This window comes from Carassius carassius, chromosome 40, assembly GCF_963082965.1.
Source record: "Carassius carassius chromosome 40, fCarCar2.1, whole genome shotgun sequence".
Lineage (NCBI taxonomy): Eukaryota > Metazoa > Chordata > Actinopteri > Cypriniformes > Cyprinidae > Carassius > Carassius carassius.
In genome coordinates, this window is record NC_081794.1 from 29,113,490 (window position 1) to 29,126,927 (window position 13,438).

At 43.7% G+C, this 13,438-nt stretch overlaps 1 protein-coding gene across 1 annotated transcript; it reads right to left on the reverse strand.

The window, feature by feature from the left end:
• Nucleotides 1–3,376: 3,376 nt before the first annotated feature.
• Nucleotides 3,377–10,663, reverse strand: LOC132122536 (ubiquitin thioesterase ZRANB1-like). Its single transcript, XM_059532909.1, has 9 exons — nucleotides 9,851–10,663; nucleotides 7,322–7,509; nucleotides 7,071–7,224; nucleotides 6,130–6,201; nucleotides 5,868–6,066; nucleotides 5,653–5,773; nucleotides 5,093–5,222; nucleotides 4,514–4,743; nucleotides 3,377–3,800 (listed from the first exon to the last, which is right to left on the reverse strand). Exons 1-9 carry the CDS (start codon nucleotides 10,608–10,610, stop codon nucleotides 3,582–3,584), a joined length of 2,073 nt encoding a protein of 690 aa, XP_059388892.1. The 5' UTR covers nucleotides 10,611–10,663; the 3' UTR covers nucleotides 3,377–3,581.
• Between the last annotated feature and the right edge of the window lie 2,775 nt (nucleotides 10,664–13,438).

The following is a 13,438-nucleotide window of genomic DNA, read 5'->3' on the forward strand; positions in this document are numbered from 1 at the left end:
TGCTGGACTGGTGATGTAAACGGGGCGAGGTCATGACTAAACCTCCAGAATCTCTACTACGGTGTACTGAGCTGAGTTTGCATGAGGGCACTATGATTTCAGAGTAACTTGAAGGACACTGAGTGGACACATCTGATCTACACCATCTTTCTGTTAGAATTAGGATGTCAACATTTGTGATGCTGTTTACAAATTCTGTCTCTCTCTCTCTCTTTGGGTTTGTTTAGTTCGTTAATTAGTCTGTTGTTCTAGTTGACTCGTTTGAGCTCATCAACAGCACTAACGTCAGCAGCAGTGATGTTCTCATCGGAAGAACACATTCAACCACACGCAACCCTTTAAACACGGCACAGGAAATTACATCAAGTGCTAAATATCAGAGGTCAGAGGTCAAGTGTGCAGGTCAGTGTTCTCTGATCTCATCAGGAGTAATGTGAGATCACAGCGGAGGCGTCTCATTGTCACATGTACTTCAGGGCCAGATTTACTAAACTGCAAATTAGTGTTAAAACGCAATTTCATAAACGAGCAGAAGGAAGGGATTCTGCGTGTGATTTACTGACAATACACAGATAATTCATAATCATTATCATAATGACCTGCGCAATCTATCAAGAGCAGTGCAAATTACCGCCTGCTTTAAGGCCTAGTCCACACGGACACGGGTATTTTTATAACCAGAGTTTTTCCTCCAGCGTTTTAAAAAAAAATCCCGTCCACACATGCTCGGTTTAAAAGAAATCTCCGTCTACATGAAAATGCAAAAACACGCTATCAAGCGCTGTCACGAGCATGCCACACCAGCAGGCGGCGATATCACCCTAATCGTAAAGCCACGCTGGCCAATCAGAAGCCTAACAAAAAGTTATTACCGGTTCCGCGATATAGTAATATAACTGAGGATGTATCTGTGTACATGTTACAAGCAGCCCTGTTAGCACAGTTATTATCAGCAGTGTGTGGGCTACGTCCGCCGTTGCACAGAATCGTCAACAAAGCAGTCAGCGGCGCACAATCTGACGTCAAACTCAGCGGATAATGGCGCACACTCTGACGTCGCAAGCAAAAACCCCGGTTTTACTGTCTACACGACAACACTGCAACCGGCGTTTCTGAAAATCCTCACCCTGGCAGGGTAAGGCCTAAGGCCCTGTCCACACGGACACGGGTATTTTTATAACGTGATTTTTTTTACGCGGTTCAGCCTTTCGTCCGCACGAAAACGCAGTTTCAGGGCACCGAAAACGAACATTTTTGAAAACTACGGCCAGGGTGAGCATTTTCAGAAAAGCCGGTTGCAGTGTTGTCGTGTGGACAGTAAAACCGTCAGAGTGTGCGCCGTTATCTGCTGTGTTTGACGTCAGATTGTGCGCCGCTGACTGCTTCTGATTGGCCAAGGTGACTTTACGATTTGGTTTATATCGCCGCCTGCTGGTGTGGCATGCTCTTGACAGCGCTTGATAGCATGTTTTTGCGTTTTCATGTGGACGGGATTTTTTTAAACGCAGGAGGAAAAACTCCGGTTATAAAATTACACGTGTCCGTGTGGACTAGGCCTAAGACATGCTTTTTTGGACGTTAAATAATGCACAAATACCAGTAATTTGACGAGCACAAACCTTGCCTTGCGTGATTAATTTTAATACTCTCCTCCCACAAATTTTGAGTCTGAAAGGGTGAAAAAAACCACAACTGGGTCCATGCATTTTCAGTGCTCAGTCCGTCTTTAATATATATTGACCGTAGTGTTTTAACACCAAAAAACAACTGTTTGCACACTCTGGTTCGTGAGCAGTGATGGAGACAAACTGAAGAGCAGACACATGGGAGAAGCACATAACATCTAGAAGTGTTTGTCAGTGTTGTGACTATGAGCTGTTAGTGAAATAGCAGCTGCAGACTGAAGAGAGATTGTGATTCATCACAGATAAACAAGCATTATCTCATTATCAGAAACTACAGAAATCCAGCTCTTCGTGTTCACAATCACAGCATTCAGACATTCACTAAATGATTCTGTTCTGAAGGATCGAGTCACTCTGAGGACATCTGCTGCTCCAGTGCTGTTAACACACGATGGTCATTACTCCGCTGCTGCAGTTTCAAAGAAAGAAATTATTAAACAGAACTGATCTAAATAAAGCATGTATTACACGTGTATGTGCAGCAGGTGAAGCATTGCAGGTTTTGTGTCCGAATTCATAAAGGTTTCATGAAAAAAAGTTTGAAAAATAGGACAAAGCTAAACTTCGCAAGTCTAAAGTGACATTCAAAGTTAAAATGTGTGTAAAATGTCAACTTTTAAAATGTTTAGTCATAAAATCCCAACCGAGAATACGCTACTTTTTTGTGAGATTAACCTTTGATGAACCGAACTATAAGTTATAACTCAGTGTAATTAAGAATTGCATACATTTTTGTATTAAAATTATGTTGTTTAAACGTGCAAATAAGGCGTTTTTTAATTAAATATGCATTAACTTGCATACATTTCCAGAGCATAAGTCTGAAGAATAGATAAATCCAGGTTCAGATCCTCGTTTGATTTTGTCATCATATTAGAGTTAAAGGTTTTTCCAGAAGGGATTTTGTATTTCCCTTTTCATAAATCCATAAATCAGAAAATACTGTCAACACATTTTCACCAAGTGTTTTAGGAGTAAGATGTTGTATCGATCAGTGTGAATGAAACATGAACAAACCTCTTTAGTGAAAGCTTTCAGAATAGAGAGGAATAGAACTAATAACACTTTGGTGTGTGTGTGTGTGTGTTAGAGAATATATCTTTAAAGAAATGGATTAGAATTTAAATCTACAGACACAAATAGTTGAAGTGCAAAAAACCCAAACACTTAACTGTGTATTTTGGATGCTTGATGAAAGAAGACCTGTTACAGAAGCAAAACAGACCAAGATCTCTAAAGGGGCCGGTGCATGAAAAAGACTTCGCCTGTAGTCTCACCCTAAAAACATATCCACAAGTAAAATATGAATGGTTTATTTCTGTGGAGTAATTTGCATTCAAGCAATTTGTAAAACTGTAATTATTTGAGGTGTAGAGGAAAAAAGCAGGCAGACAGAAGATGAGAGAGCAGACGTGTTTAATGTTAAAGCCGTGTGACTCGCTCTCCTCTTGTTCAGAATCACCTGACATCACAAATACAGGATCACAAGATCAACATGTCCGTAAACTCTTCATGACTCTCCTCACAGCACGAGAGAGAAAGGAAAGACATAAATAAATACAATCAAATCAACCAAACGCACACAGAACAGAAGGAAACTCAAACACTGTGAGAAATGTGTGAGTAAATCATAAAGTGATTCCTGCGATCAGATCCAAACCCGCGAAAGATGATGTGCTTTGTGTAAGAGCTCTTTTATTCTCACCGTTCCTCATGTAAAGAGCTACCTACAGCTCATCTACATACGATGGATACAAACACACCGAAGAAACTAAATTCATTTGACTAAACAAAGATTTTCAGCCCTCACTGTTGTTGGGGGGGGGGGGGGGGTGCTCACATTGCATTCTGGGAAAGAGGGCTCATGTGGAACAGTGTTGAAATGGTTTCAGGGGGTCACTCGTCTTCGTCGTCCTCCTCGTCCTCCTCGTCGGAGAGCGTGGGACACGGGTGCATCTGCCGGTACCCATCCAGCCACTGCTCCAGCATCTGTGTGATGAGCGGGTGATGTCTCCGTCTGCTGCTCTTCTGCAGCGCCGCCAGCATCCCTCCGTCTGTCACACAGCAGTCCAGCCAATCCCTGAGCAGACGCTCCTGCTGCTCCTCACTGCCCATCTGAACCCACACACACACAGAGAGAGAGAGACACACACACACACACACACACACACACACACACACACACACACACAGAGAGAGAGAGACACACACACACACACACACACACACACACACACACACAGAGAGAGAGAGACACACACACACACACACACACAGAGAGAGAGAGACACACACACACACACACACAGAGAGAGAGAGAGAGACACACACACACACACACAGAGAGAGAGAGAGAGAGAGAGAGAGAGAGAGAGACACACACACACACACACACACACACACACACAGAGACACACACACACACAGAGAGAGAGAGAGAGAGAGAGAGAGAGAGAGACACACACACACAGAGAGAGAGAGAGAGAGAGAGAGCGAGAGAGACACACACACACACACACACACACACACACACAGAGAGAGAGAGAGAGAGAGACACACACACACACAATATTTGATTAACATTAAAGGAATAGTTCACCCAAAATGTAACATTGGGTTACCTGTATGCCATCCTTTACTCTCTCAAGAGTGGATTTAAATCTGAATGAGTTTCTTTCTCCAGCTGAACATGTTAATGTTAATATAAAGAACGAGGAAAACAGTTGCTAGTCCACAGTGACTTCCAGAGTATTTTTCCTGTTATTTTCTTGCATGAATGTAAATGTTTGAAAAGGTGAATAGTGTTTGATCCGTGTGTGTGTGTGTACCTCTTGTGCTGACAGGAAGTGGATCTGCAGCAGCTTCCTCTCACTGTCCACCAGCGGCAGGAAGGTCACGGTGATGTCATCGTCAGTATTGAGGTTAGCGCCTGCGCCGCGATTATCGTAGCCGTCGGTTTCCATGCCAACCAGAGCAGAGAAGTGACCTCTCGTGTAACCGAGAGCGATGGGACTTTTCCAGCAGAAGCTCTGTTCCCATAGCAACGGCAGGTAAACACCTGCACACACACACACACACACACACAGGTGAGTCTCACACACACACAGAGAGAGAGAGAGAGAGAGAGACACACACACACACGAGAGTCACACACACACACACACAGAGAGAGAGAGAGAGAGAGAGACACACACACACACACACACGAGAGTCACACACACACACACAGGTGTCACACACACAGAGAGAGAGAGAGAGAGAGAGAGAGAGAGAGAGAGAGAGACACACACACACGAGAGTCACACACACACACAGAGAGAGAGAGAGAGAGAGAGACACACACACACACACACACACGGACACACACACACACGGACACACACACACACACCTTGAGATGGTCTCACCTTGGAATCGAGTGTATCCTAATGTTTCTCCTCTGAAGCTCTTGTAGTACTTCACTCCGTACACGATGATGGGCCGCCGCAGGATATGAGCCAGAACAAAGATATGAGTCTGCTCCAGACTGGCCCCGGGCTGCAGACAGAGAGCAGTACACACTCACAACACTGAGTCATCACTGCAGTAACACAACACTAAACCTAATGAAGATAACGCCTAATTCAGGTTTTTGCATTGACACATTGTGTTGTGAGACTGTGCGAGTTTGATCTAGTGTGTTTGAATGCGTTTGTGTGTGTGTGTCTCTGTGTGTGTGTGTGTGTCTCTCTTTCTCTGTGTGTGTGTGTGTGTGTCTCTGTGTGTGTGTGTGTGTCTCTCTTTCTCTGTGTGTGTGTGTGTGTGTCTCTGTGTGTGTGTGTGTGTCTCTCTCTCTCTGTGTGTGTGTGTGTGTGTCTCTGTGTGTGTGTGTGTCTCTCTCTCTCTCTCTGTGTGTGTGTGTGTGTGTCTCTGTGTGTGTGTGTGTCTCTCTCTCTCTCTCTGTGTGTGTGTGTGTGTGTGTGTGTACCTGACTGGCGAGGCTGAGGATGAAGGCCCAGTCCTCCTGCCACTGTTCTTCTCTCAGAGAGAAATGAAGCCCAAAACTCTGAGAATACCATGATTCCCACTCCTTCCAGCGTGTGTAGAACCTGCACACACACACACACACACGCGGATCCAAATACGATACAGCAAGAGAACCTGTCCTTCTTGTGCACATGCAGACCCCTGTGTGTGTCTCACCAGTCAGAGCAGTCGTGTAAACTGTCATGAAGAGCTTTCCTCAGCACCGAGTCTTTATCATAGATGCCCCACGTGGCCTGAAGAACAGAGTCCAGCAGACAGTCTCCAGCCGTGCGGTTCCACAGAGCATACAGACGACTGTCCAGACGCGTGCCCAGCTCCAGAGACCAGTTGATGACCGCAGACTCCTCCTCCAGCTCTGCACACACACACACACGGTCAGCACACACACACAGTTATGAAGCAGGAGCTCATGTCTCACCCTTCTGGACGTCGCGGTCGAGGATGTCATCAAAGAGCTTCTCCTGAACAGCCGGAGGCAGATCTTCAATATCTGTCAAATCAAGAAACTAACCGTCAAACTCCAAACATGCACACGCGTGTTCATACAGATCATACATGATACTGCATTCTGTAGTGATTATATGGACAAAATTACAGAAGCCAGTCATAAAAATGTAATTTACTGTACAACATGGAATGTTATGGAATATTTAATGAATCAACCAAAAGTGGAATGAATCAGATGTCACCACTAGAGCAAGCTCCTGATTGGCCAAAGTTCAGATTTTTCAACTAGTGGGTGTCACCCGTCAAAACGCCCGAAATGCTCAATTCGCGCTGCCTCATTCACGCAAAACGCGTCGCAGGTTGTCTATTCGCGTCTTTGCATTGACTTAACATTGAAAACACTCAGCCAGACGCTCTGTGTGTTTGTGTGTGTGTGTGTGTGTTTGTGTGTGTGTGTGTGTGCCTGTGTGTGTGAGTGAGTGAGTGAGTGTGTGTGTGTGTGAGAGAGGGAGAGTGTGTGTATGCCTGTGTGTGTGTGTGTGAGTGAGTGAGTGAGTGTGTGTGTGTGAGTGTGTGAGTGAGTGAGTGTGTGTGTGTGTGTGAGTGAGTGTGTGTGTGTGAGTGAGTGAGTGTGTCTCTGTGTGTGTGTGTGAGTGTGTGTCTCTGTGTGTGTGAGTGTGTGTGTGTCTCTGTGTGTGTGAGTGTGTGTGTGTGTGTCTCTGTGTGTGTGAGTGTGTGTGTGTGTGTCTCTGTGTGTGTGTGTGTCTCTGTGTGTGTCTCTGTGTGTGTGTCTCTCTCTCTCTGTCTGTGTGTGTGTGCGTGCGTGCGTGCGTGCGTGTGTGTGTCTCTCTCTCTGTCTGTGTGTGTGTGTGTTTGTGTGTGTGTGTGTGTGTGTGTGTGTGAGTCCCTCACCTGCCGGCAGGGTGAAGGTGACGAGGTCAGTCAGGAAGCAGCAGCTGAAGTCTCCCTTGCGCTGGTGCAGTGATGCACTGATCTCTCTGCGGATCTGCTCCGTCAGCTCAGGACAAACCATCGCTGGGATGCATTTGACGGCCTGCTGGGAAACCTGCGACCAAACACAAGACTTCAGACGCACTTCCACAGCATCAGAGCCGCACAACTATCACCCAGTCCGAGAGAAACACACACACACACACACACACCTCGGTCAGCAGAATGGCCAGCATGTCCTGTCTCTGGAAGCGGATGGCGAGGTGAACGAGAGTGAAGCCGCTGTCGAATGCTGAGGGTCGGTTGAGCAGACGCACCTCGCTGGAGGTCAGCTGACGAGCGATGTCTCCTCCTGAAGACTTATAGACCTCCACCGCAGACAGATCGCCCTCGACTACACCTACACACACACACACAGAGAAAGAGACACACACACACAGACACAGAGAGACGCACACACACACACAGAGAGAGAGAGACACACACACACACACAGAGAGAGAGAGAAAGAGACACACACACACACACACACACACACAGAGACGCACACACACACACACACACACACACACACACACAGAGACACAGAGAGACACACACACACACACACACACAGAGAGAGACACACACACACATACACACAGAGAGAGAGACACACGCACACAGAGAGAGAGACACACACACACAGAGAGACGCACACACACACAGAGAGAGAAAAACACACACACACACACACACACACAGAGAGAGAGAAAGAGACACACACACACACACACACACACACACACACACACATTTAATATCTGTTATATTAGTTTGAATCCACAATGGTAGCTACACACTATTATTCAACTATAACTATTAAAAACATTACACATTATAAATATTCAATAATGATAAATAATGATTAATAATATTAGAACATCACACCACCTGCAACAGCAGGGTCATGGGTTCGATTCCTAATGAGTGTGTGAACTGATGAAAGCTGTAGCTTGAAGCTAGGATCAAAACATCTGGCGAATGCAAGATAACGAGGCAGCTGTCTAACGAAATACTTAACAGCGCTTCTTTTCCCAGTTTCTAACACTTCATCGTACACACGTGTGTCAACATTAGCTCGAGCATCAGCTCAGACCAAACACACTGAAGCGTGACATCATCACGATGACATCATCACCGCCTCACAGCTCAGAGCTGCTGGGATACAGTGGTCAGTTCAGTCTGTTGAGGATGACCTCTGACCTCTGACCGTCCAGAAACAGACGTTTGTGATTGTATCAAATCATTGACCGTCTGGATTCAGTGTCATGTGAAGGACTGCATGCTTACTTTTTAAAAATCTAACCAAACCACAGAGCTGTTGAACGGTCACATCACCACCTATTCTGTAACGATTCCATGACCTGTCGTCAATTATTCCTACGTTAATCTATTTTTGAAACATACTCTTGACCAGTGTCTCAATCTTTCCTCATTCACACAGACAGGAGCTGTACTTGCATCACTAGAATCAGCCACAAGTTAACTAACAATAAACTTGAGGTTTCTTTATCATGTTAATAAAGTTTTATCTGTCTACTATTGCGTGTGAGTGTTTTGACAACTTAATCAAAATAAAAAGGTAATTTCCAGACCAACCATTATGAAATCATTAACTTGCAGTCTTATATCTTGCCCCTCGGATCCAAAACCAGACATTTTTTGGAGCTTGATCAAATAAATGCTTTGTTTATAATGGATGTTTTAAGCTATTAACTAAACTGATGTTTTAATGGAACAAAGACTTCTTTGCCAAAAGTATAAGGCAAATTTGATTTCTCATGTCATGAGCCCTTTCAAAGTTGGCACAGAAGTGCTTCTGATGTAGGGATGTGCGATAAATGTCTAAATTTAAATAGAATGTAAATAACGAAACTAAATTGAAATGTTAAAACAAGCCCCAAATCAAATAAATAATACAAATATAATAATATAAACAATATAAGGCTTTGTCTGTGTTCTTTCCATTTAAAATGAGAGGCAACCACTGCATTTTATTCACGATTCAAACAAAGATGCTGCTCACATGCTACATGAGCAGTTTTTAATCTAAATTAGATTGTATCATTTCGAAATTTAAAGCAAAAACAGAATGGTTTAACGTCAGTTTTGTGAAACTATACATAAAAATATCTTTATGAGACAGAAACAGCAGACGAGCTGAACGAGATGCAGATCCACTCTCTGCCAGCAGGGGGAGATTAAAGCGTTTCCAGGGTTACGGCTGTAAACAAACCAGCGCATGTGTGTCTGCAGCACAGAACCAGTCTCACGTCTCTGGGGAATATTTGAAGCAATAGAAAAATATTTGAAGCAAAAGCTAAAAAAAACATTTGACTAATTATTGATTTTTCTTTTATGCCAAAAATAATTAGGATATTCAGTAAAGATCATGTTCCGTGAAGATATTTTGTACATTTCCTACCATAAATATATCGAAACTTAATGTTTGATTAGTAATATGCATTGCTAAGAACTTCATCTGAACAACTTTAAAGATGATTTTCTCAATATTTAGATTTTTGTGCTCCCTCAGATTCCAGATTTTCTAATAGTTGTATCTCAGACAGATATTGTCCTCCGAACAAACCACACATCAATCATCACATATTTAAATCGATTCGCTGTAAATCATTACATCCCTACGGAGCAGCCTTAAGTCAGTTAAATCCTGCGAGAGCGAGTAGAGAGGCACTCACCGGCGCAGGCGTTCAGGAACAGCCAGTCGGTTCTCCTCATGCGGTTCTTGATCTGTTTGATCTTCTTGTTGTCCAGCTCGATCTCCTCCTGACCGCTCTGAGCTCCAGCGGCCAGCTCGATCTGCAGCTCTGCCTCAGGTTTAGAGGAGACAGACGAGAGCCGCTGTGCCCCGCTGCACACCCCCCGCGCTCGGCCGCGGTCCCGCTCGTTATTCAGGGACGAGGGCTCGTCAGGCTCGTTGGGTCTGGGGTGGTCACACACCACGCAGCGAGGGGATTTGGGCCAGTTCTCGTAGGAGCAGGACGAGCAGGTCCAGCACTGTGCTCGTGTGTTGAGTCGGTTCCGGTCGTTGTACTCCTCACATGGATCCACTGGAGGGCCGGCCGCGGGGCCCCGTCTGCTCCTGGACGTCTGGGGGGTTTCTGTGGGGCTACACACACGCTGCCGGACACTGCGGCACTGGGTGCAGCGGATCGCTCTGGGCCAGTTCAGGTAAGTGCACACCTGACACGACCATTTGCCGCTGTGCTCGGAGGACTGGGTCGGGCGGACACGGGGCCGGGCGCTGGAGTCAGGGCAGATGAGCAGGCTGTCGTTACCCTCGGGGTCACACTGGTGTCCGGCGCCGCTCGGGGACAGTTCCTCTGTTATGATGGTTCCACTGGGACGCTGCGCCCGGCACATGGTGCACTTCACAGCAGACGGCCAGTTTTCATACGTGCAGTACTCACACGACCACTTCACACACAGCTCTGTCATGACGGATCAGCTCACACACTCTCTCTTACTCACTCCAACTCACTAAATCACTCTCACACACACTCGCTCACTCTCTCACTCTGTCACTCTTGCTCACTCTCTCTCACAATCACTTGCTCACTCTCTCACTCGCTTGATCACTCAAACTTGCTCGTTCACTCTCTCACTCACTCGCTCACTGTGTCACACTCACTCATTCACTTTCACACTCAAACTCGCTCACTCTCTCACTCACTCACACACTTAACAACACAAACTTACATCAGGCTCACACATTGATACAGAGACAACAAATCTGCAAACAAAAAATTATGAGACATGTCAGAAATCCAGAGAGGAACACAGGAAATTATATCTTTAATACTCTAGTCTTCAATACTTCCAAAAAATACTGCCAATTATAATGTCAGTGATGTAACAGATGATTATTTATAATATTGTCAGGAAGTATTTCACAGCACTGACAGGATTAATATTGCTATTGACACTCATATCTGACAGAATTGACAGTTATTAATATTACTGACACCCACAGTATGGATAGAATTTATGTTTTTAGTAATGTTTGTAATTAATAGTATAAATGTTATTAGTGATACTCGTATCTCACAGTATTAATGTTATCAGTGATACTCATCTTTAACAGTACTAATGTTATTAGTCACAGGAGTAACAGTGTTACTGACACAAATATGTCACAGTAACGTTACTGATGTTATTACTAATATCTCGCAACACTGACAGTCCCTGTCACCATTGACACTATTATATAAAAAAAGCACATTAATACTCTATAACGTTAAATACTCACATCACTCCGCCTCATTAACGAGACTTAAATCACCTCAGTCTGTTCGATCTCCATTGTGTTCTTTAATCGCTAAGCTTTATATCAATCGTTGAACAGTGTTTTTATGTCGACGAACACTGTTTCTAATCTCTGAATGTTGATTTAGATGGGGATTTAATGGAGACGCTGACAAAATAAAAACGACCAGCGTCCCTCGCAACGTCACATGCACGTGATCAGACGCACCGCCGCTGATTGGACTGCTCCACACCACGTGAATACCAACCCTAGAATGGGACAAAATAAAACGTATTAAAACTGAAATAAAATACATATAATCATGATAATATATACTTTTGATTTTGAAAAAGAAAGGACCTTTTTCATATTTCCGTGTTTCTCAGCAGCGGAAGTCGTCATAGTTGGGCTAAGTTCAAGAGGATTGAGGAGTACCAAAAACGTATGTTTTGCATTCCCATTTGCTCAAAAAGCAAGAGAAAAACTAAATTTTCATGACTTTCAAAAAAAAATTATCGTGAAAGAACAAGAAAGACATAACTTAATTTTTAAAAATACAGCTTCAAATTAATTTTTGAGTTACAAAAATACTACAAAAATATGTGTGAGAAATTAGCCGGTTGTACCATAATTTCGCTCAAACGAGCATGAAGTCCGGTTCCGGTTCAGTTTAACGTGTTCGTGTTCCGGTGTTCACAGACCAAGCGAAGCAGCTCGGATCCGACGGGACTTATTTAGTATCTAAGACATTTAGATATTTTTTCACTGCATCATGTGCAGCAGTTTCCAGATGTTCCTGTAGATGGAGTCAGATCTCTGAAGCTCAGAGCACAGTTTCCGGTCCTTCAGGGATGTGGAAGCCTTTCTCACAACAGACCCAAACCCAGTAACACACACAGGCTGTGAAACTCTCCAAAAACTCAACTAAACCAGCCTCACTATCAGTCTAACTGCTAAACTTACATAATGAGCAGCATCTCCCCTTTCATTCAACATGTCTGTGTGTCATATTCTGTTCAGATTGTTGTATGGCCTATTAGAGATGATTTATCAACAAGAAAAACTATTAGGAAACCAGATTCTGATTTGTGACCCTGCAGCACAGAAGCAGTCATCAGTAGCACAGGTATATTTGTAGCAATAGACAACAATACATTGTATGGGTCACAATTATACATTTCTCTTTTAAGCCAAAAATCATTAGGATATTAAGATCATGTTCCATGAAGATATGTAGTAAAGTTCCTACCATAAATAAATCAAAACTTATTTTTTGATTAGTAATATGCATTGCTAAGAACTTCATCTGAACAACTTTAAAGATGATTTTCTCAATATTTAGATTTTTGTGCTCCCTCAGATTCCAGATTTTCAAATAGTTGTGTCTCAGACAGATATTGTCCTCCGAACAAACACACATCACTGGAGAGATGATTTATTCAGATGATGTATGAATCTCAAAAAATGGTCCCTCTGGTCTGGTTTTGGGCTCCAGGGTCAGACACAGGTATCCTGTGATTAGGATAATTAATTATCATATAAACCATTGAGTGTCAGAATTAATTTGTCACATTGCATATCGGTGAAAATGAACTACTGAAGACAAAATATGATTAAAAAGTTTGATCAGTTACAAAACCTACTCTTTCCTTTATGCATCCAGATATCAAACAATCTCTCTTCCTGTTGATTAAAAAGTCACAGTATATGTTATAGTATGTCTACTGCCAACTTATTAAAGTACCATGCTGTTTTCCCTTCTTTCATAAGACAGATTTCACACACGTATTGTTTTATTGCGAACTCGTTGATGAATGAGATTAATTGAGCAGTTAATCACAGATGAGGCGAACTTCCCGTGTTTATTGTGTGCGGCGCTGGGCGAGTCCATTCAGACGCGGGGTGAAGCGTCTTCACTTTAAACTCAAATATTAATCAGAACCGCGTGTATCTCTGTCAGGAATCAGACCTGATGTGTTTACACATGTATATACGGTGTTTCCGCTCAGCTGAAGGTGTT

Coding starts and splice junctions, on each gene's coding strand:
- LOC132122536 (XM_059532909.1), bottom strand. CDS start 10,610: ATGACAGAGCTGTGTGTGAAGTGGTCGTGTGAGTACTGCACGTATGAA. Junction 7,510..9,850: donor GTTCCTGAACGCCTGCGCCG/GTGAGTGCCTCT, acceptor GTGTGTGTGTAG/GTGTAGTCGAGGGCGATCTG. Junction 7,225..7,321: donor TGGCCATTCTGCTGACCGAG/GTGTGTGTGTGT, acceptor GTTTGGTCGCAG/GTTTCCCAGCAGGCCGTCAA.